The sequence below is a fragment of the Mobula birostris genome, chromosome 5 (assembly GCF_030028105.1).
Source record: "Mobula birostris isolate sMobBir1 chromosome 5, sMobBir1.hap1, whole genome shotgun sequence".
Classification (NCBI taxonomy): domain Eukaryota; kingdom Metazoa; phylum Chordata; class Chondrichthyes; order Myliobatiformes; family Myliobatidae; genus Mobula; species Mobula birostris.
Window position 1 is genome coordinate 102,700,314 of NC_092374.1, and position 22,298 is coordinate 102,722,611.

Genomic DNA, 22,298 nt, shown 5'->3' on the forward strand with positions numbered 1-22,298 from the left:
TGGAGTATTGTGTGCAGTTTTGGTCTCCAAATTTGAGGAAGGACATTCTTGCTATTGAGGGAGTGCAGCGTAGGTCCACAAGGTTAATTCCCGGGATGGCGGGACTGTCATATGTCGAAAGATTGGAGCGGCTGGGCTTGTATACTCTGGAATTTAGAAGGGGATCTTATTGAAACATATAAGATTATTAAGGGATTGGACACGCTGGAGGCAGGAAGCATGTTCCCGCTGATGGGTGAGTCCAGAACCAGCGGCCACAGTTTTAAGAATAAGGGGTAGGCCATTTAGAACGGAGTTGAGGAAAAACTTTTTCACCCAGAGAGTGGTGGATATATGGAATGCTCTGCCCCAGAAGGCTGTGGAGGCCAAGTCTCTGGATGCTTTCAAGAAAGAGATGGATACAGCTCTTAAAGATAGCTGAATCAAAGGTTATGGGGATAAGGCAGGAACTGGATACTGATTGTGGATGATCAGTCATGATCACAGTGAATGGCGGTGCTGGCTCGAAGGGCCAAATGTCCTACTCCTGCACCTATTGTCTATTTCAGAATAACACACATTTACCAATTCCACATACACAAGATACTCTGCAGATGCTGGAAATCTAAAGGAACCCATACAAAATGCTGGAGGAACTCAGCAAGTCAGGCAGCTTCTAGGAAATGAATAGTCAGTCAATGTTTCGGGCTGAGACCTTTCTTCAGGACTGGAAAGGAAAGAAGATGCCAGAATATGAAAGTGGAGGGAGGGGAAGGAGTACAAGATAGAAGGTGATATGTGAAGCACTTGAATGTGTTTTTTTTTAAAAGCGTGTCGTACCAGACATTCAGCCATTCTTGCCTGGCACGTGGTGTCAGGATTATCCGGGTCATGGTATGAACGTTCCTGACTCGACCCTTGTATATTTTTCGAGGCCGAGTGGCTAGCTCGACACTCAACCTGGCACTGATGGAAAGTGTACTCGGGGGTGGCCCGACCTGGATTCGAACTCGGGAACCTTCTCTCCGGAGTGCGGCACTGATCTCACTGCGCCACCAGCTGGTCAGCACTTGAGTTGGAGAGGGGGTATGAAGCAAGCAGCTGGGAGCTGATAGGTGGAAAAAGGTAATGGGCTGGAGAAGAAGGCAGGTACATGGATGGCAATGGTGTGGAAAGCTATGGTCTGGCTACAGGTCGATGCGACTAAGCAGCTTAAGTGGTTTAGCATGGACTAGATGGGCCGATGGGCCTGTTTTGGTGCTGTAGTTTTCTATAACTCTAAGAAGGTAAACCATGGAAGAAAGGGAAGGAGAAGGGACACAGAGGGAGGTGATAGACAGGTGAGCAGAGGTAAAAGGGGGCCAGAGTGGGGAACTGAAGGAGGAAGGGGGAGGGGGAAATTTACCATAAGTCGATGTTCGTGCCATTAGGTTGGATGCTACCCAGATGGAATATGCGGTGTTGCTCCTTCAAGAGGCAGATACTAGAGAGTACCCCTGTGGCTGTCACCCTTAGCAATAAGTACTCCTGTTTGAGTACTGTTGGGGGGGGGGGGATGACCTACCTGGGGGAGGCAACAGTGGCTGCGCCTCTGGCACAGAGTCTGGGCCTGTGACTCAGAAGGGTAGGGAAAGGAAGAGGACGGCAGCAGTGATAGGGGACTCTTATAGTTGGGGGTCAGACAGGAGATTCTGAGATTCACACAGAAAGAAACGTGGATGGTAATTTGCCTCGCAGGTGCCAGGGTTTGGGATGTTTCTGATCATGTCCTGAAGTGGGAAGGGGAACAGCCAGAAGTCATGTACATGTTGGTACCGACGACATAGGTAGGAAAAGGGAGGAGGTCCTGAAAACAGACTACAGCGAGTCAGGAAGGAAGTTGAGAAGCAGGACCTCAAAGATAGTAATCTTGGGATTATTGCCTGTGCCACGCGACAGTGAGCAAAGGAATAGAGTGAGGTGGAGGATAAATGCGTGGCTGAGGGACTGGAGCAGGGGGCAGGGATTCAGATTTCTGGATCATTGGAACCCCTGTTGGGGCAGGTGTGACCTGTACAAAAAGAATGGGTTGCACTTGAATCCCAGGGAGACCAATATCCTGGCGGGGCGGTTTGCTAAGGCTATTGGGAGAGTTTAAACTAGAATTGTTGGAGGGTAGGAATCAAACTGAAGAGACGGAGGAAGGGACTTTTGGCTCACAAATAGAGCAAGCTTGGAGACAGTGCAAGAGGGAGGATAGACAGGTGATAGAGGAGGGATGCGCTCAAACCAATGGTTTGAGATTTTTAATGCAAGAAGCATTATGAACAAAATGGATGAGCTTAAAGCGTGGATCAGTACTTGGATCAATGATGTTGTGGCCATTACAGAGACTTAGATGGCTCAGGGGCAGGAATAGTTATTTAGCTGTTTCAGAAAGGACAGGGAGGGAGGCAAGAGGTGGGGGTGTGGCACTGCTGATCAGAGAGTGTCACGGCTGCAGAAGAGGAGGAAGTCATGGAGGGATTGTCTACTGAGTCTCTGTGGGTGGAAGTTAGGAACAGGAAGGGGGTCAATAACTCTACTGGGTTTTTTTTATATATATATATAGACCACCCAATATAACAGGAACATCAAGGAGCAGCTAGGGAGAGAGACTCTGGAAAGGTGTAATAATAGGGCTGCCATGGTCAGAGATTTTAATTTCCCAAATATTGATTGGCATCTCCCTAGAGCAAGAGGTTAAGATGGGGTGGAGTTTGTTAGGTGTGTTCAGGAAGGTTTCTTGACACAATATGTAAATAAGCCTACAAGAGGAGAGGCTGTACTTGACCTGGTATTTGGAAATGAACCTGGTCAGGTGTCAGTGAGATAGCATTTTGGAGATAGTGATCACAATTCTATCTCCTTTACCATAGCATTGGAGAGGGATAGGAACAGATAAGTTAGGAAAGCATTTAATTGGAGTAAGGGGAAATATGAAGCTACTGGGCAGGAACTTGGAAGCATAAATTGGGCGCAGGTGGTCTCAGGGAAATGTACTGAAGAAATGGGCCAAATGCTCAAAGGATATTTGTGTGGCGTTCTGCACATGTACATTCCAATGAGACAGGGAAAGGATGGTAGGGTATAGAAACCATGGTGTACAAAGGCTGTTGAAAAATCTATGGAACAGGAGGAGATAGCGGAGGTACTTAATGAATACTTTGCTTCAGTATGCACTATGGAAAAGGATCTTGGCGATTGTAGGGATGATTTACAGTGGATTGAAAAGGTTGTGCATATAGATATTAAGAAAGAGGATGTGCTGGAGCTTTTAGAAAGTATCAAGTTGGATAAGTCTCCGGGACTGAATGAAATGTATCCCAGGCGACTGTGGGAGGTGAGGGAGGAGATTGCTGAGCCTCTGGCAATGATCTTTGCATCGTCAACGGCGATGGGAGAGGCTCTGGAGGATTGGAGGGTTGCAGATGTTGTTCCCTTATTCAAGAAAGGGAGTAGAGATAGCCCAAGAAATTATAGACAAGTGAATCTTACTTCAGTGGTTCAGTGATGGAAAAGATCCTGAAAGGCAGGATTTATGAACATTTGAAGAGGCATAATATGATTAGGAATAGTCAGCATGGCTTTGTCAAAGGCAGGTCATGCCTTTCGAACCTGATTGAATTTTTTGAGGATGTGTTTTCATAAACACATTGATGAAGGTTCAGCAGTAAGTGTAGTGTATATGGATTTCAGCAAGGCATTTGACAAGGTGTCCCATGCAAGGCTTATTGGGAAAGTAAGGAGGCATGGGATCCAAGGGGACATTGCTTTGTGGACCCAGAATTAGCTTGCTCACAGAAGGCAAAGAGTGGTTGTAGATGGATCATACTCTGCATGGAGGCTGGTGACCAGTGGTGTGCCTCAGGGATCTGTTCTGGGACCCCTACTCTGTGATTTTCATAAATGACCTGGATGAGGAAGTGGAGGGATGGGTTAGTAAATTTGGTGATGACACAAAGATTGGGGGTGTTGTGGATAGTATGGAGGGCTGTCAGAGGTTACAGCGGGACATTAATAGGATGCAAAACTGGGCTGAGAAGTGGCAGATGGAGTTCAACCCAGATAAGTGTGAAGTGGTTCATTTTGGTAGGTCAAATATGATGGCAGAATATAGGATTAATGGTAAAACTCTTGGCAGTGGGGATCTTGGGGTCTGAGTCCATAGGACACAAAGCTGCTGTGCAGGTTGACTCTATGGTTAAGAAGGCATATGGTGTGTTGACCTTCATCAACTGTGGGATTGAGTTTAAGAGCAAGGATGTAATGTTACAGCTATATAGGACCCTGGTCAGACCCCACTTAGAGTACTGTGCTCAATTCTGGTCACCTCACTACAGGAAGGATGTGGAAACTATAGAAAGGGTGCGGCGGAGATGCACAAGAATGTTGCCTGGATTGAGGAGCATGCCTTATGAGAATAGGTTGAGTGAACCTGGCCTTTTCTTCTTGGAGCAGCGGAGGATGAGAGATGAATTGACAGAGGTGTATAAGATGATAAGAGCCATTGATTGTGTGGATAGTCAGAGGCTTTTTCTCAGGGCTGAAATGGCTAACAAGAGATGGCACAGTTTTAAGGTGCTTGGAAGAAAGTACCGAGGAGATGTCAGGGGTAAGTTTTTTTATGCGAGAGTGGTGAGTGCATGGAATGAGCTGCCGGCAATGGTGGCAGAGGCGGATACGATAGGGTCTTTTAAGAGACTCCTGGATAGGTACATGGAGCTTAGGAAAATAGAGGGTATGGGTAACCCTAGGTAATTTCTAAAGTAAGTACATGTTCGACACATCTTGGGTCAAACGGCCTGTATTGTGCTGCAGGGGTTCTATGTTTCTAACCATCAATCACCAATTTGATATATTTATTTAAGATTTGCTCACCTTTTTTTCCTCCATGTTTCTTCCTGTGAGTTACCGAACTCTGTTCTGAGGTGTGCACGGCAATTGTTGACAAGTGGATGAATGTTCAGAGAAGATTCAGTTGGAACCTCCTCTCAAATAGCAGAAACCACAGCACCAGTGTGATATATCCTAGCCTTGGCCAATTCCACAAAGCAAATGAGAATATTACATAATACGCTCTCCCTTCACAGGCTCAACCATCTACCAAACCTCCCCTCACTGAATAACACAGTATTTCCCTTCCATTTAGAAATTCTCTTAAAGAACATTAAATGGCCGATAAAGTCCCGTAGGAGTATATACTACCAACTACAGAAAAAAATGTGCAAAATAATCATCCTCCTCACAACTCAGCATTGCAGAGTGCATCCCCTGGTTAAATCACTTCTCTCTTCCGCCCATTTGTGTTTCCCTGCCCGGCCCTGTCAGAATCACATTCAGGTGATGTTCTTGCTTCCAGTCACCAGGCTTCAGATTCAACAGCGGCTATACTTCACTGGGAGTCTGAGGAGATGTGATTTGTCACCTAAAACACTGGAAAACAGATGTACCGTGGAGAGCATTCTGACAGGCTGCATCACTGTCTGGTTTGGGGGGGGCGGGCGCTACTGCACAGGATTGAAGTAAGCTGCAAGGAGTTATAAAATTAGTCAGCTCCATCTTGGGCACTGGCCTCCGTAGTATCCAGGACATCTTCAAGGGGTGACGCCTTAAAAGGGTGGCGTCCATCATTAAGGTTGCTCTCCTCTCATTGAAAGAGGTACAGAAGCTTGAAGACACACACTCAGTGATTCAGGAACAGCTTCTTCCCCTCTGCCATCCAGTTCCTGAATGGACATTGAGCCCATGAACACTACCTCATTTGACAACTACTCTTTTACTCCTATCCTCCCATCCAAGTACCTGGGGCTTTAAATGCTCATGTGAAAAATTGCTAATTCTTCTTTTGGCTGATGCTGAAAACGATGTTGTCTTATCTACATAAGGAAGACCAAATATAGACTAGGTGACCATTTTGCATAATAACTCTAATCTGTAAATGTGGCCCAAATTGTCCAAATTTCTGTCACTTTAATTTTCTATTATACACGCGCGAAAGTCTGCAGATGCTGGAAATCCAAAGCAATGCACACAAAATGCTGGAGGAACTCAGCAGGTCAGGCAGCGACTATGGAAATGAGTAAACAGTTGACATTTCAGGCTGAGAAAGGAGCACTGACTTTGATGGAATTAAACTATCAGCCTCTCAACAGTCAGAGAGAATTAAAAGAACAGGTAAATTGGCCAATCGCAGAAGTCTGTCTAAACAATCGGCTAGTAATAGTAAGAGACATTAACTTTCCTAATACTGCCTTATTGCAAGGAGCTTAGATACAGAGATATTTGTAAAATATATTCAAAAATGTGTTTTCTGAAGCAGTATACAGTATAAAGAGTCAAAGTAGGAAGGGGGATGTCGCTGACCTTTTCTTAGGTCAGCTACATCCATAGTTTGGAACAGGACCTGTAGTTTGGAATGGTACCCAGAGATTGGAGTGGTGTCTGTAAATCGGAGCGGTGCCCTTGGATCAGAACAGTGCTCACAGATCAAAATAATGCCCATGTACCAGAAAGCTTCAAGGCAGTCATGGAAAAAGACAAGGTTTGTCCTTAGGAGAGAGCCCTAAAGTGAGGAAAGGCGATTTACAAGATTTACAGTATCATACTGAACCAAGCAGAAAAAGACTGGCAGCAGCTGCTTGAGGGAAAACAACTTCTGAATAGTATGAAGTATTTAAAAATTAGATACTGAGGGTTCAGAATCCCTGTAAGGTTTTGAGGGAAAAGGGAGAAGTATACAGTACTGTGCAAAAGGCTTAGGCATGCTAGATTTTTTTAATATATGGTTCCAGTTGGCATGGCCTCCACAGACCCCAGATCGCAATATCATCGAGGCTGCCTGCGATTACCTGGAGAGATAGAAGCAAGCGAGACAGCCAAAGTCTGCAGAAGAACTGTGGCAAGTTCTCCAAGATGATTGGAACAACCTACCTGCCGATTGTTTTAGAAAGCAAGAGAACAGATGCAGTTTTAAAAGCAAAGGGTGGTCACAGCAAATATTGATTTGGTTTTACTGTTTAATGCTCTTTATCATAACATTTCTGATATTTAGAAATTTTTCAACTCATTATTTTTGAAAGCCTCTTCACTTTACAGAATTTTTTTAAACGTGTTCCAGGGCTCCGATGTTTCAGACGTGATAGAGGCAGAAGAATGAAGGGTTGCGGGGGGGGGGGTGGTAGGGGATTTTAATTTTCCACATGTTGATTGGGACTCCCATACTGTTAAAAGTTAGAGGGTTAGAGTTTGTAAAATGTGTTCAGGAGGGACCAACTAGAGAGGATGCAATATTAGATCTGCTATTAGGAAACGAGTTAGGACAGGTGACAGAAGTGTGTGTAGGGGAACACTTTGGTTCCAGTGATCATAACACCATTAGTTTCAACTTGGTCATGGATAAAGATAGATCTGGTCCTCGGGTTGAGGTTCTAAACTGGAAAAAGGCCAAATTTGAAGAAATGAGAAAGGATCTAAAAAGCGTGAATTGGGACAGGTTGTTCTCTGGCAAGGATGTGATTGGTAAGTGGGAGGCCTTCAAAGGAGAAATTTTGAGAGTGCAGAGCTTGTATGTTCCTGTCAGGATTAAAGGCAAAATGAATAAAGAATAAGGAACCTTGGTTCTCAAGGGATATTGGAACTCTGATAACGAAAAGGGAGATGTATGACATGTATAGGAAACAGGGAGCAAATAAGGTGCTTGAGGAGTATAAAAAGTGCAAAAGATACTTAAGAAAGAAATCAGGAGGGCTAAAAGAAGACATGAGGTTGCTTTGGCAGTCAAGGTGAAGGATAATCCAAAGAGCTTCTACAGGCATATTAAGAGCAAAAGGATAGTAAGGGACAAAATTGGTCCTCTTGAAGATCAGAGTGGTCGGCTATGTATGGAACTAAAAGAAATGGGGGAGATATTAATGGGTTTTTTGCGTCTGTATTTACTAAGGGAACTGGCATAGAGTCTATGAAAATAAGGCAAACAAGTGATGAGGTCATGGAACCTATACAGATTGAAGAGGAGGAGGTGCTTGCTATCTTGAGGCAAATCAGAGTAGATAAATCTCCAGGACCTGACAGGGTATTCCCTTGGACCTTGAAGGAGACTAGTGTTGAAATTGCAGGGGCCCTGGCAGATATATTTAAAATGTTGGTATCTACGAGTGAGGTGCCGGAGGATTGAAGGATAGCTCATGTTGTTCCGTTATTTAAAAAAGGCTCTAAAAATAATCTGGGAAATTATAGGCCGGTAAATTTGACATCAGTAGTAGGTAAATTATTGGAAGGAGTACTAAGAGATAGGATCTACAAGTATTTGGATAGACAGGAACTTATTAGGGAGAGTCAACTTGGCTTTGTGCATGGTAGGTCATATTTAACCAATCTATTAAGAGTTTTTCGAGGAGTTTACCAGGAAAGTGGATGAAGGGAAGGCAGTGGATGTTGTCTACATGGACTTCAGTAAGGCCTTTGACAAGTTCCCACATGGGAGGTTAGTTAGGAAGATTCAGTCGTTAGGGAAACATGGAGAGGTAGTAAATTGGATTGGACACTGGCTCGATGGAAAAAGCCAGAGAGTGGTAGTGGAGGATTGCTTCTCTGAGTGGAGGCCTGTGAATAGTGGTGTGCCACAGGGATCAGTGCTGGGTCCACTGGATCAGCAAATTTGCTGATGATACAAAGATTAGTGGACAGTGAGGAAGGTTTTCAAAGCTTTCAGAGGGATTTAGACCAGCTGGGAAAAATGGGCTGAAAAATGGCAGATGGAGTTTAATACAGACAAGTGTGAGATATTGCACTTTGGAAGGATAAACCAAGGTAGAACATACAAGGTAAATGCTAGGGCACTGAGGAGTGCAGTAGAACAGAGGGATCTGGGAATACAGATACAAAATTCTCTAAAAATGGCATCACAGGTAGATAGGGTCGAAAAGAGAGCTTTTGGTACATTGGCCTTTATAAATCAAAGTATTGAGTATAAGAGTTGGAATGTTATGGTAAGGTTGTATAAGGCATTGGTGAGGCTGAATTTGGAGTATTGTGTGCAGTTTTGGTCACCAAATTACAGGAAGGATATTAGTTAAGGTTGAAAGAGTGCAGAGAAGGTTAACAAGGATGTTGCCAGGACTTGAGAAACTGCGTTACAGAGAAAGGTTGAATAGGCTTGGACTTTATTCCCTGGAGTGTAGAAGAATGAGGGGAGATTTGATAGAGGTATAAAATTATGATGGGTATAGACAGAGTGAATGCAAGCAGGCTTTTTCCACTGAGGCTTGGGGAGAAAAAAAAACAGAGGATATGGGTTAGGGGTGAAGGAGGATAGTTTAAAGGGAACATTGGGGGGGTTTCTTCACACAGGGAGTGGTGGGAGTGTGGATAGAGCTGCCAGATGAAGTGGTAAATGTGGGCTCACTTTTAACATTTAAGAAAAACTTGGACAGGTACATGGATGAGAGGTGTATGGAGGGATATGGTTCAGGTGTAGGTCAGTGGGACTAGGCAGAAAAATGGTTTGGCACAGCCAAGGAGGGCCAAAAGGCCTGTTTCTGTGCTGTAATGTTCTATGGTTCTATGTGCCCAAGTCTGTTGTACAGTACTGTGTGTGCCGGGTATAGGAAACTAATATTAGATAAATCACTCAAGGTTCAAAGGAGACATAATAAAGAACTTGTTTCTTATTTATAATTCATTTCTTCCTTCTTACTAATATCTTACTTAAGTCAGTGAAAACATAGAAAACATACACCACAACACAAGCCCTTCGGCCCACAAACATGTCCCTAACTTAGAATTACCTAGGCTTTACCCATAGCTCTCTATTTTTCTAAACTCCATGTAGCCATCCAGGAGTCTCTTAAAAAACCCTATAGTTTCTGCCTCCAGCACTGCCGCCAGCAGCCCATTCCACGCACTCATCACACTCTGAGTAAAAAACTTACCCCTAATATCTCCTCTGTATCTGCTTCCAAGCACCTTAAAATTATGCCCTCCCATGCTAGCCAATTCAGCCCTGGGGAAAAGCCTCTGACTGTCCACACGATCAATGCCTCTCATCACCTTATAAACCTCTATCAGGTCACCTCTCATCCTCCGTTGCTCCAAGAAGAAAAGTCCGAGTTCACTCAATCTATTCTCATAAGCCATGCTTCCCAATACAGGCAACATCCTTGTAAATCACCTCTGCACCCTTTCTATGGTTTCCACGTCCTTCCTGTAGTGAGACGACCAGAACTGAGCACAGTACTCCAAGTGGGGTCTGACCAGGGTCCTATATAGCTGCAACATTACCTCTTGGTTCTTAAACTCAATCCCACGATTGATGAAGGCCAATACACCGTATACCTTCTTAACCACAGACTCAACCTGCACAGCAGCTTTGAGTGTTCTATGGACTCAGACCCCAAGATCCCTCTGATTCTCCACACTGTCAACAGTCTTGCCATTAATGCTATATTCTGCCATAATATTTGACCTACCAAAATGAAACACCTCACACTTATCTGTGTTGAACTCCATCTGCCACTTCTCAGCCCAGTTTTGCATTCTATCAATGCCCTGCTGTAACCTCTGACAGCCCTCCACACTATCCACAACACCTTTGTGTCATCAGCAAACTTACTAACCCTACCGTTCACTTCCTCATCCAGGTCATTTATAAAAATCACAAAGAGTAAGGGTCCTAGAACAGATGTCTGAGGCACACCACTGGTCACCATGCAGAATATGACCTGTCTACGTCCACTCTTTGCCTTCTGTGGGCAAGCCAGTTCTGGATCAATGAAACAATATCCCCTTGGATCCCATGCCTCCTTACTTTCTCAATAATCCTTGCATGGGGTACCTTACCAAATGCCTTGCTAAAATCTACTGCTCTTCCTTCATCAATGTGTTTAGTCACATCCTCAAAAAATTCAATCAGGCTCGTAAGGCGTGACCTGCCTTTGACAAAGCCATGCTGACTATCCCTAATCATATTATACCTCTCCAAATGTTCATAAATCCTGCCTCTCAGGATCTTCTCCATCAACTTACCAACCACTGAAGTAAGACTCACTGGCCTATAATTTCCTGGGATATCTCTACTCCCTTTCTTGAATAAAGGAACAACATCTGCAACTCTCCAATCCTCTGGAACCTTTGCCGTCCTCATTGATGATGCAAAGATCATTGCCAGAGGCTTAGCAATCTCCTTCCTCGCTTCCCACAGTAGCCTAGGGTATATTCCGTCCGGTCCTGGTGACTTATCCAACTTGATGCTTTCCAAAAGCTCCAGCACATCCTCTTTCTTAATATCTACATTCTCAAGCTTTTCAATCTACTGCAAGTCATCCCTACAATTGCCAAGATCCTTTTCCATAATGAATACTTTGCTTCAGTATTCACTAAGTACCTCAGCTATTTCCTCCGGTTCCATACATACTTTACGATTGTCACACTTGATTGGTCCTATTCTTTCACGTCTTATCCTCTTGCTCTTCACATACTTGTAGAATGCCTTGGGGTTTTCCTTAATCCTGCCAACCAAGGCCTTCTCATGGCCCCTTCTGGCTCTCCTAATTTCATTCTTAAGCTACTTCCTGCAAACCTTATAATCTTCTAGATTCATATCATTACCTAGTTTTCTGAACTTTTCCTAAGCTCTTCATTTCCTCTTGACAAGATTTACAACAGCCTTCGTACACCACGGATCTTGTACTGTACCATCCTTTCCCTGTCTCATTGGAACGTACCTATTCAGAATCCCATGCAAATATCCCCTGAACATTTGACACATTTCTTCGGTACATTTCCCTGAGAACATCTATTTCCAACTTATGCTTTCAAGTTCCTGCCTCATAGTTCCCCTTACTCCAATTAAACATTTCCCTAACTTGTCTGTTCCTATCCCTCTTACTTCAAAAAGAAAACCAGGCACCGTGAAATAAACTTAGTAATTAAGATACAAGTACGTTAGAAGCAAAAGGGGAGCTCAGAAGGGAATAGGTCCCCTCAGAGACCAGTGGGGTAATCTACATGTGGTTCCAGCTCCTAAATGAATACTTGTCACTGTAAGCCTACTGACTCTCACAGCTATCTGGACTCTTCCTCTTCTCACCCTGTCTCTTGCAAAAACGCCATCCCCTTCTCGCAATTCCTCCGTCTCCGCCGCATCTGCTGTCAGGATGAAGCTTTTCATTTCAGGATGAAAGAGATGTCCTCCTTTTTTAAAGAAAGGGGCTTCCCTTCTTCCACCATCAACTCTGCTCTCAAACGCATCTCCCCCATTTCACGCACATCTGCTCTCACTCCATCCTCCCACCACCCCACTAGGAATAGTGTTCCCCTTGTCCTCTCCTCACCAGCCTCCGGGTCCAACATATAATTCTCTGTAACTTCCGCCACCTCCATTGGGATCCCACCACTAAGCGCATCTTTCCCTCCCCCCACCCCCCGCTTTCCGCAGGGATCGCTCCCTACGCGATTCCCTTGTCCATTCATCCCCCCCATCCCTCCCCACCGATCTCCCTCCTGGCAGTAATCCTTGTAAATGGAACAAGTGCTACACATGCCCTTACACCTCCTCCCTCACTACCATTCAGGGCTCCAGACAGTCCTTCCAGGTGAGGCGATACTTCACCTGAGAGTCGGCTGGGGTGATATGTGCGTCCGGTGCTCCCGATGTGGCCTTCTATATATTGGCGAGACCCGACACAGACTGGGAGATCGTTTTGCTGAACACCTATGCTCTGTCTGCCAGAGAAAGCAGGATCTCCCAGAGGCTACACATTTTAATTCCTCGTCCCATTCTGATATGTCTATCCATGGCCTTCTCTACTGTAAAGATGAAGCCACACTCAGGTTGAAGGAACAACACCTTATAGTCCGTCTGGGTAGCCTCCAACCTGATGGCATGAACATTGACTTCTCGAACTTCCGCTAATGCCCCACCTCCCACTCGTACCCCATCTGTTATTTATTTTTATACACACATTCTTTTTCTCTCTCTCTCCTTTTTCTCCCTCTATCCCCCTCACTATACCCCTTGCCCATCCTCTGAGTCCCCCCCCCCCGACTTTTCTTTCTCCCCAGGCCTCTTGTCCCATGATCTTCTCATATCCCTTTTGCCAATTAACTGTCCAGCTCTTGGCTCCATCTCTCCCCCTCCTGTCTTCTCCTATCGTTTCGGATCCCTCCCCCTCCTGTCTGCTCCTACCATTTTGAATCCCTCGCCCTCCTGTCTTCTCCTATCTTTTCGTATCTCCCCCTCCCATTTTCAAATCTCTTACTAGCTCTTCTTTCAGTTAGTCCTGACGAAGGGTTTTGGCCCGAAATGTCAACTGTTCCTCTTCCTAGAGATGCTGCCTGGCCTGCTGCGTTCACCAGCAACTTTGATGTGTGTTACTAGTCATTGGTATTCACAAGATTCACAGGCAGGAGAGGTGGGGGAGGTACACTAATATTGTGGAGGATGTCTGCATGAAGAAAGAAGAAGTATTAGAAATATTGGCTCATGTTAAGGTAGCTAAATCCCTGAGGCATGATGGCATCTATCCTGGGAGGCCAAGGGAAGCAAGAGAGGCGATTTCTGAGATACAGGATGTACTTAACAAAGTGGCCACTGAGTGTAGATGTTAGTTAGTTAGGCTTTTGACAATGTCCAACATGGTAGGCTAGTCTAGAAGTAAAGGGACAGAAGAGTGGAGGCAGGTTGGCCAAAATTAGCTTGGTAATAGAGGCAGAGGGAAATGGTGGGTGGAGCATTTTCCAAAAGGAAATCTGTAGCAATTTGATATATCACAAGGGTTTTTGCTCGAACTTCTGTTGGATGAATTACAGATGGACCTGAAAATTGCTGGGGTAGAAGATTGTCCAAGGACACAGCTTCATATAGATCAACTGGAAAGCTGGGTGGGTTGTTGGCAGATGGAACTTTAGAGATGAGAGGTCATTCCCTCTGAGAAGTAAAACTAACAGGAAAGAGCAGGGATATTAGGAGCACTGATGTGTGGTGAGACGTTGGGGTTCAGGTGTATAATTGCATGATAGTGATGACACAGGTGGATAGGGTATTGAAGATGGCATTTGGTACACTTGCCTTCATAGGCTGGGATATTGAGCATGAGAGACGTGACATGGTGCTGCAGCTACAGAAAACACTGGAGTATAGTGTGCAGTTCTGGTCCCTATACTATAGGAAGAATGTGGCAGAGAGCCTGCAGAAGAGTGTTAGCAACATGTCACCTGGAATGGAGGGCTGTAGCTATAAGGAACGATTAATAGGCTGGTTTTTTCAATGGAACGTAGCAAGTTGAAGGGTGACCCTATGGAGGCTTTTAAAATTATGAAAGACATGGCTATGATAGATAGTCAGAATGTTTTGCCCAGGTCAAAAAAATCTAGAAATAGACAGCAAAGGCTGAAGCAGAAAGGGAGGAAATTTAAAGGAGATTTGAGAGGAACAGTGTATATCTAGAAACAGACATGGAGAAGGTGGCATAAAGGGATGTGAATAAAAGGGATGACGTTGGTGTGGGGTAGGCTGAAAGGATCTGTTTCTGTTCTCTGATGAACTTTAAATGATCCTATAAGCACAAAAACTGTATTCTCATTGTTATAGAGTGGAGAAAGCAGAGAATTTTAATTGAGAAAACTAGACTTTTTTGCACAGATACGTGATAAATGCAAAAGAAATTGCATTGGACCCCATGGATGTGACACTGCACTATTATAAGGTGTATTTAGAAACTGTTCAGACTGCTTGCAGCACTGCCAAGTCACACAGTTCACCAGCAGGAAACTGGGTGCAGTTTGACAAGTTCATTGTGCAGTTTACTATTTGCTCAGCTCCCACAGCTGTGGTTCCTACCTCTATGCTGTAGGAGACCGATAAGGGAAGGTTGACCAATATGTTTCAACTGCTGCATAACCCCCAGCTGGATCAAGAGCCCACACACAGTTCTGGTAATGGGTGGGAGTGTGTTTGGGTTACTGGTGTGCAGAATGTGTAGTGAAGCAAATATGCCTAGAAAGCCATTTCTGGTCCCTATAACCAAAATATACTATGAAAAGAACTATTTTCCAAACCAAAAGGTGATCATTTCGCATTACTATTGAAATCCATCAATGAAAGTGCATTCTCCCAATCCCCATGCAAATGTAACATGTTGTTTAACACTGTCTGTCCCCTACCTCCCGCTCCGTGCATTGATAAATCACTTTCAACTAGTACCTATATTCCAAGGGGCTTCAAAAAGCAGCTGTTATAAACATTTGATGCAGTTTAATTTAAGATATACTGAGGAAAGAACCAGGGGGCTGGAGGAAACATACGTGGGAGGTTGTGAGGGTGGGGGAAGCTGCAAAAGAAGTGATAGAGACAGAGATAGGTAATCTTTCAACATTAGGTACCTAATATGGCAAGTATGGCTTTTGGGCTTGAAAGACACATATCAGAGACTCAAAACTCCCAGACAAAAGATTTACTAACAACACACACAAAATGTTGGTGGACCACAGCAGGCCAGGCTATAGGAAGAAGTACAGTCAAAACGTCCACTGTACTTCTTCCTATAGATGCTGCCTGGCCTGCTGCGTGCCACCAGCATTTTGTGTGTGTTGCTAGAATTTTCAGCATCTGCAGATTTCCTTGTGTTTGCGTTTTTCAAAAGATTTACCAATAATTTTTATTTTGATTTAGTACAGTGCATACACTGATCACAGTGCCTTCCCTTGTTCTCCTGTACATGGTGAAGAAGGACAGACAAGTCAGTACGTGGCTTAGAGCTGGGGTTCCCAATGTCGCCCCACCATTAACCAAAGCATCTGTGGACCCCTTGGCTTCGAGGCAAATCAATCAGCTGAGACAGGTGGCATACAATTACAAGCAAACTGCTAGAAATCTGAAACAGCAATTTTCAATCTATGGCCATATCAAATCAGTAACAATGCTGGCAATAGAAATTATAGATGGGGAGCAGTGAGTGAGAGAAACAAAATCAGAGTTGAAATGAATGAAGAAAAGCCATGAACTGTTAATGCGAACATGAGGAAATCTGCAGACGCTGGAAATTCAAGCAACGCATACAAAATGCTGGTGGAACGCAGCATCTGCAGATTTCCTCGTGTTTGCGTTTTTAAATCCACTGCTGTGAAGCCTCTTCCAGTGATGCCTACACTGAAGAAGTTTAAATCTTCTTTTCGATGGGAGTTTAGTGAAACTCTCTCTCACTGCTCCCCATCTATAATTTCTTCAGCCCTTCAACTTTTTGACATTTTGACCCAGACCCGCTACTACAGCCACATATCCTTCCTTGGAACATACCCGTTTTTCCAATCAACTTTCCAGCTCTTGGCTCCATCCCTTCCCCTCCTGTCTTCTCCTATCATTTCAGATCTCCCCCTCCCACTTTCAAATCTCTTACTATCTCTTCTTTCAGTTAGTCCTGACAAAGGGTCTTGGCCCAAAACGTCGACTGTACCTCTTCCTATAGATGCTGCCTGGCCTGCTGCGTTCGCCAGCATTTTGAGTGTGTTCCATGAACTGTTACTCGATTAACAGATGCTGCCTGACCTACTCAGAGCATTAGTGGCCTTCCACAACAGAGTGAATAGAGAGCTTACAGCAGGCAACAAAAGCACCACTCCACAATCCATATTTCCCAATACTCCTTATCCCATAATCTCCATAGAACTTTTACAAAACAGAAGACTGCCTGTTGATCACATTCCAAAGAGTGTTTGATCTGTATAAGATGTAGGGGTAGTGTAGTGGTTAGCACAACGCTTTACAGTACCAGCGACCCAGCTTTATTGCCTGTGTGTAAGGAATTTGTACATTTTCTCTTTGACCACGTGGGTTTCGTCCCACAGTCCAAAGGCAAACCAGTTGGTAGATTAACTGCTCATTGTAAATTGTCCCCTGATTAGGCTAGGGTTAAATTAGGGGATGCTGGGCAGCGTGGCTCAAAAAGCCAAAGGACTATTCCACACTGTGTCTCAATAAAATAAATAACAAAGTAGAGAAACAGGTCACTGAGCTCCCAACATCGTAGCTCTTCATTCTGCTCTAATCTCATTTACCTGATTAAGTCTGGTGAGTCAAGTGCTTGTTCCCTACTCATATTCAAAGACTGTCAATGATTCAGTAACAGCTCCTTCCCCTCTGTCATCAGATTTCTCAATGGACCATGAACACTACACCTACATCCCTTTATTTATTTCTGTCATTTATAGCTTTTTATGTCTTCTAATTATACTCTTGCAACAAAACAACAAATCTCACGTCATATGTCAGTGCTAAAAAATCTGATTCTGAATCTGTCTAGATGATTCTTAATCGTTCGAGAGTACCAAGTGTCTCCACCTCCTCAGTCAGCACAATCCCACTTCAAACACTTTAGTCAATAATCAGCCTCCTCCAGACTCAGGAGAAACAAACCTTGCCTATCAGTCTATCACTGAAATCTAGGGAATGTCATTGTCAATCTCTTCTGTACCCTCTCTAACACAATCACATCCTTCCTCTAAGAAGAACCCACCCTAATCGCACCTCCTCCTATTTGGCCTATAGCCTGCAGGTGACTGCGTCAGGCTCAGTCGGTCCATGGGTTTACACTGACCGTCTCTGAATGGAGATAAACAGCTGCAGTCTGGGCTGAAATTATTTTTTCTCACTTACAGATTCTGACCCCTTGAACATCTTCGGGTTTGTTCCAACCATTGATGGTGTTGTTCCTGAAACTTCTGCTGTTGTACTTGGAAATTGTGCCCATTTACTAAACAAATTAAGTATCACTGACTCATTGACGTATGTGTCGGGCTCAGTGAGCCACATAGCAAACTCCCATTGTTTAACGGTCCGAGTATCACTAAATGGTGATACCTAGATCCATTTTTCTTCAGTCACTTTTTCTGCAATCTATTTTATTCACATGCTTCACTTCGGCTGATATATTCCTTGTGTTCATGTACCCACGTTCACGATCTCACCGAAGCGGCTCCTCAATCCCTTCCTTGAATCAATCAGACAAGACAGCCGTGCCCCCCTGCTGCCTGGAAATTTGAAGCAACACCTGCCTTGGTATTAGCAGCCTCATACTTCCAAATAAACAGGTTTTTTCTTTGGCATGAAACAAGTCCCGTTTAAAATTCCTTAATAAAGATGATAACTGTACCTCGAAGGTCAGGGCACACACAGAGTTTTATTTACAAAGTGGAAGAACATTTCGGAAATTTTGCCAACGAGTCGACCAAAGAAAGGAGCGCAGGCAAGTTGCTGGCAGATGGTAACTTTGGCTAGAAACTGCACAAGGCTGGCTTCATGCCCAGCTAAAACTGTCCCTAACTACCCAACACACAACATCGACATCAAGTCCAATGCTCACCGTAAGAAACTGGGACAAGTTTCACGTCCACTTCGGCTCCAAGAGTACAAAGATTGGGGCTTGTGTTTAGGAAATTATTAACCTTACCTTGAGAGACTGAAACCATAGCAACACTACCAAGAGCTGGACTTTCAGGACTGGGCGGGATCAATAGATCTTTTAATTGGCTCTCCAGCTTTGTGCTGAATTGACACCCTGTTTTGATGAAACATTTAAAAGGGCAACGCTACTACTCCTAAATTTAGGGTGTTCTGCACAAGGACTCCCAAGTCTCTTTGCATCTTTTGGATTTTCTCCTGTTTAGAAAATAGTCTGCAATTATTTCTACTACCAAAGTGCAGACCATGCATCTTCCGACATCGTATTTCATTTGCCACTTTCTCGCCCATTTTCTAAATCTTTCTAAGTCCTTCTGCAGCCTACCTGTTTCCTCAACACTCCCTTCCCCTCCACCAGTCTTAGTATCATCTGCAAACTTGGCAACAAAGCCATTTATTCCATTATCGAAATCATTGATAGACAGCACAAAAAGAAGTGGTCCCAACACCGACCCCTGTGGGACACCACTAGTCACTGGCAAAGAGAAAAAAATCCTTTTACTGTATTCTCCTCAAACAATTCCAACAGGTTCGTCAGGCAAGAATTTCCTTAAGGAAACCATGCTGACTTTGTCCTGTCTTGTCCTGTGTTACCAAGTACTCTATAACCTCATCCAGAATAATTTGACTCCAATATCTTCCCAACCACTGAGGTCAGGTTAACTGGTCTATAATTCCCTTTCTGCTGCCTTCCTCATTTTCTTAAAATGTGGAGTAACATTTGCAATTTTCCAGTCCTCTAGCACTATGCCAGAGTCCAATAAATTTTGAAAGATCATTACTAATGCCTCCACAATCACTATTGCTACCTCTTTCAGAACCCTAGGGTGTGGTTCATCTGGTTCAGGTGACTTATGTACCCTTAAGTCTTTCAGTTTTTTGAGCACCTTCTCCCTTGTAATAGTGACTACACTCCCTTATCTCTCACTCCTGGCACAGTGCTAGTGTTCTTCACAGTGAAGACTGATGCAAAATACTCATTTAGTTTATCTACCATCTCCTTGTCCCCTGTTATTATTTCTCCAGTTTCATTTTCTTCTGGTCCTCTATCCACTCTCATCTCTCTTTTTTTTACATATTTGAAAAAGCTTTTACTATCCACTTTGATCTTGTTTGATAGCTTGTTTCATATTTCTTCTTTTCCCTTCTAACAATTCTTTTAGTTGAACTCTGCAGGTTTTTAAAAGCTTCCCAATCCCCCGTCTTCCCACTAATTTTTTGCTCCTCCTTCCTGATGGTTGAGGGGTAACAACTGTTCCTGAACCTGGTGGTGTGGGTCCTGAGGATCCTGCACCTCCACTGCAGATGCTGGAATCTGGAAGAACAAACAATCTGCAGAATAGTGAAATAGAAGAAGTACTCAAAAGGGAGGATGAGGCAACAATGACTGACAAGGGAAGTCAAAGACAAGCAGAAAACAATACAGAAGGGAGACAATATAATAAAAAATCATGGGAAGCTTTTAAAAACCAACAAAAGACAACTAAAAAGCAATAATGCGAGAAAAGATTAAATATGCTAAGCTTGCCCATACTATAAAGGAGGTTACTGGATGTTTTTTTCGATATATAAAGAGTATAAGAGAGGTGAGAGTGGATATCAGACTGCTGGAAAATGACTGGAGAGGTAGCCAGAGGGACAAAGAAATGGCAGACAACCTTAGCAGTCATGGTTGCCTAATCATTCCTTTGGAAGGCTTCTCCTTCTACTTAGCTATTCACCAGATTGTTTGTTGCTCTAGATTCCTCCCCCTGGGTCCCCTCCTCCTTCCCTTTCTCCTCTGGTCCAGTCACCTCTCCTATCAGATTCTTTCCTCTCCAGCCCTATACTTTTCTCATCCACCTGGCTTCACCTGTCACCTTCTAGTTATCCTCCTTCTCCGCAACCCTCCCCCACCCACCTTTTTATTCTGGTGTCCAGATAAGTGTGAAGTGGTTCATTTCGGTAGGTCAAATTTGAAGACTGAGTATGAAATTAACAGTAAGACTCTTGGCGGTGTGGAGGATCAGCAAGATCTTGGAGTCTGTGTCGATAGGACACTCAAAGCTGCTACGCAGATTGACAGTGTTGTTAAGAAGGCGTGTGGTGTGTTGGCCTTCATCAACCGTGGGATTGTGTTCAAGAGCCGTGAGGTAATGTTACAGCTAGATAAGACATTATTTAGATGCCACTTAGAGTACTGTGTTCAGTTCTGGTCACCTCACTATGGGAAGGATGTGGATACTATAGAGAGAGTGCAGAGGAGATTTACAAGGATGTTGCCCGGATTGGAGAGCATGTCATTACACCTACGTGGTTGCAGGGTGGAGAGGATTGGGAATTAAATATCAGGTAATACACAAGGATAGGTAGGAAGGTAAGGGAGGTGGGGTAGCGCTCTTAATTAAAGATGAGATTATATTGTTAGATTGTGAGGACACGCAGTCCTCTTTTATTGTCATTTAGTAATGCATGCATTAAGAAATGATACAATATTCCTCTGGTGTGACAGCAAAGGAATGGAGGGTTATGGGCTGAGTGCAGGACGGTAGGACTAGGTGAGAGTAAGAGTTCGGCATGGACTAGAAGGGCTGAGATGGCCTGTTTCCGTGCTGTAATTGTTATATGGTTATCACAGAAACACAGGACAGACCAAGACCGAAAAACTAACAAAAACCACATATAGTTACAACAGTGCAACATATAGTTACAACAGTGCAACAATACCATAACTTGATGAAGAACAGGCCATGGTCGCAGTAAAAAAGTTGAAAGTCTCTCGAAAGTCCCACATCTCACGCAGACAGGAGAAGGAAGAAAACTCTCTCTGCCATGCCCGACCACAGTCCGACTCTGAGTCATCTGAAAACTTCGAGCCCCCATCGGCCCTCCGGCACCAAGTACCGAGCACCATCTCTGCCGAACGCTTCGACCCCAGCCTTGGTCACCAGCAGCAGGCAAAGCTGGGGATTTTGGGGCCTTCCCTCTAGAGATTCTCGATCGCACAGTAGGCGGTAGTGAGAGATGATATAAGATCTAAGGAGCAGAATGTTGAATCCATCTGGGTAGAGATTAGGAACAGTAAAGGAAAAAAATCACTGGTAGGAGTTGTCTATTGGCCACCGAATAATAACATTACAGAGACACAGGCCATAATCAGAGAACTATCTGAGGCATGTAAGAATGGAACAACAGTTACCTTGGGGGAATTTAACTTGCACATAGATTGGGTGAATCAAGTTGGCCGAGGCAGTTTTGAGGAGGACTTCATAGAATGTATCTGTGATGGCTTTCTTGTACAGCATGTTACTGAACCTACAAGGGAATGTGTTATCTTAGATCTGGTCCTATGCAATGAGACAGATTAGATTAGTAATCTTGTAGTTAGGGATCCTCTTGGAAAGAGTGATCACAGTATGATTGAGTTTCTCATACAAATGGAGGGTGCAATAATTCGATCTAAAACCAGTGCATTATGCCTAAACAATGGAGACTACAATAAGATGAGGGAGGATTTGGCCAGTGTTGACAGGGAACACGGGCTATATGGTGGGACAGTTGAGGAACAGTGGAAGACTTTCAAAGAGATTTTTCACAGTGCTCAACAAAAGTATATACCAGTTAAAAGCAAGGACAGTAGGGGTGGGGAGAGCCAGTCTTGGATAACTAAGGAAATAAAGGAAGGCATCAAAGTAAAAGCTTGTGCATACAAAGTCACCAAGAGTAGTGGGAAACTGGAAGATTGGGAAAACTTTAAAAAACAACAAAGAACCTCTAAGCGACAATAAAGAAAAGGAAGCTAGATTGTGAAAATAAACCAGTGTAAAATATAAAAACGGATAATAAAAATTTTTATAATTATATAAAG

General features: G+C 43.9%; 1 protein-coding gene across 9 annotated transcripts in view; it reads right to left on the bottom strand.

The window, feature by feature from the left end:
- The window catches only part of LOC140197313 (uncharacterized), a 59,314-nt gene extending 40,829 nt beyond the window's left edge, over positions 1 to 18,485 (bottom strand). For 4 of the 9 annotated variants that reach the window (XM_072257264.1, XM_072257265.1, XM_072257261.1 and 1 more), the window contains exons 1-2: positions 18,354 to 18,433; positions 4,879 to 5,033 (exon numbers count right to left, since the gene is read on the bottom strand). Coding sequence is in view for 1 of the 9 variants with exons in the window: in XM_072257266.1 (XP_072113367.1) it covers positions 4,879 to 4,893 (15 nt within the window). In the remaining 8 variants the exon portion in view is untranslated. The other 5 variants (XM_072257259.1, XM_072257256.1, XM_072257258.1 and 2 more) reach the window with 5 other exon arrangements.
- Between the last annotated feature and the right edge of the window lie 3,813 nt (positions 18,486 to 22,298).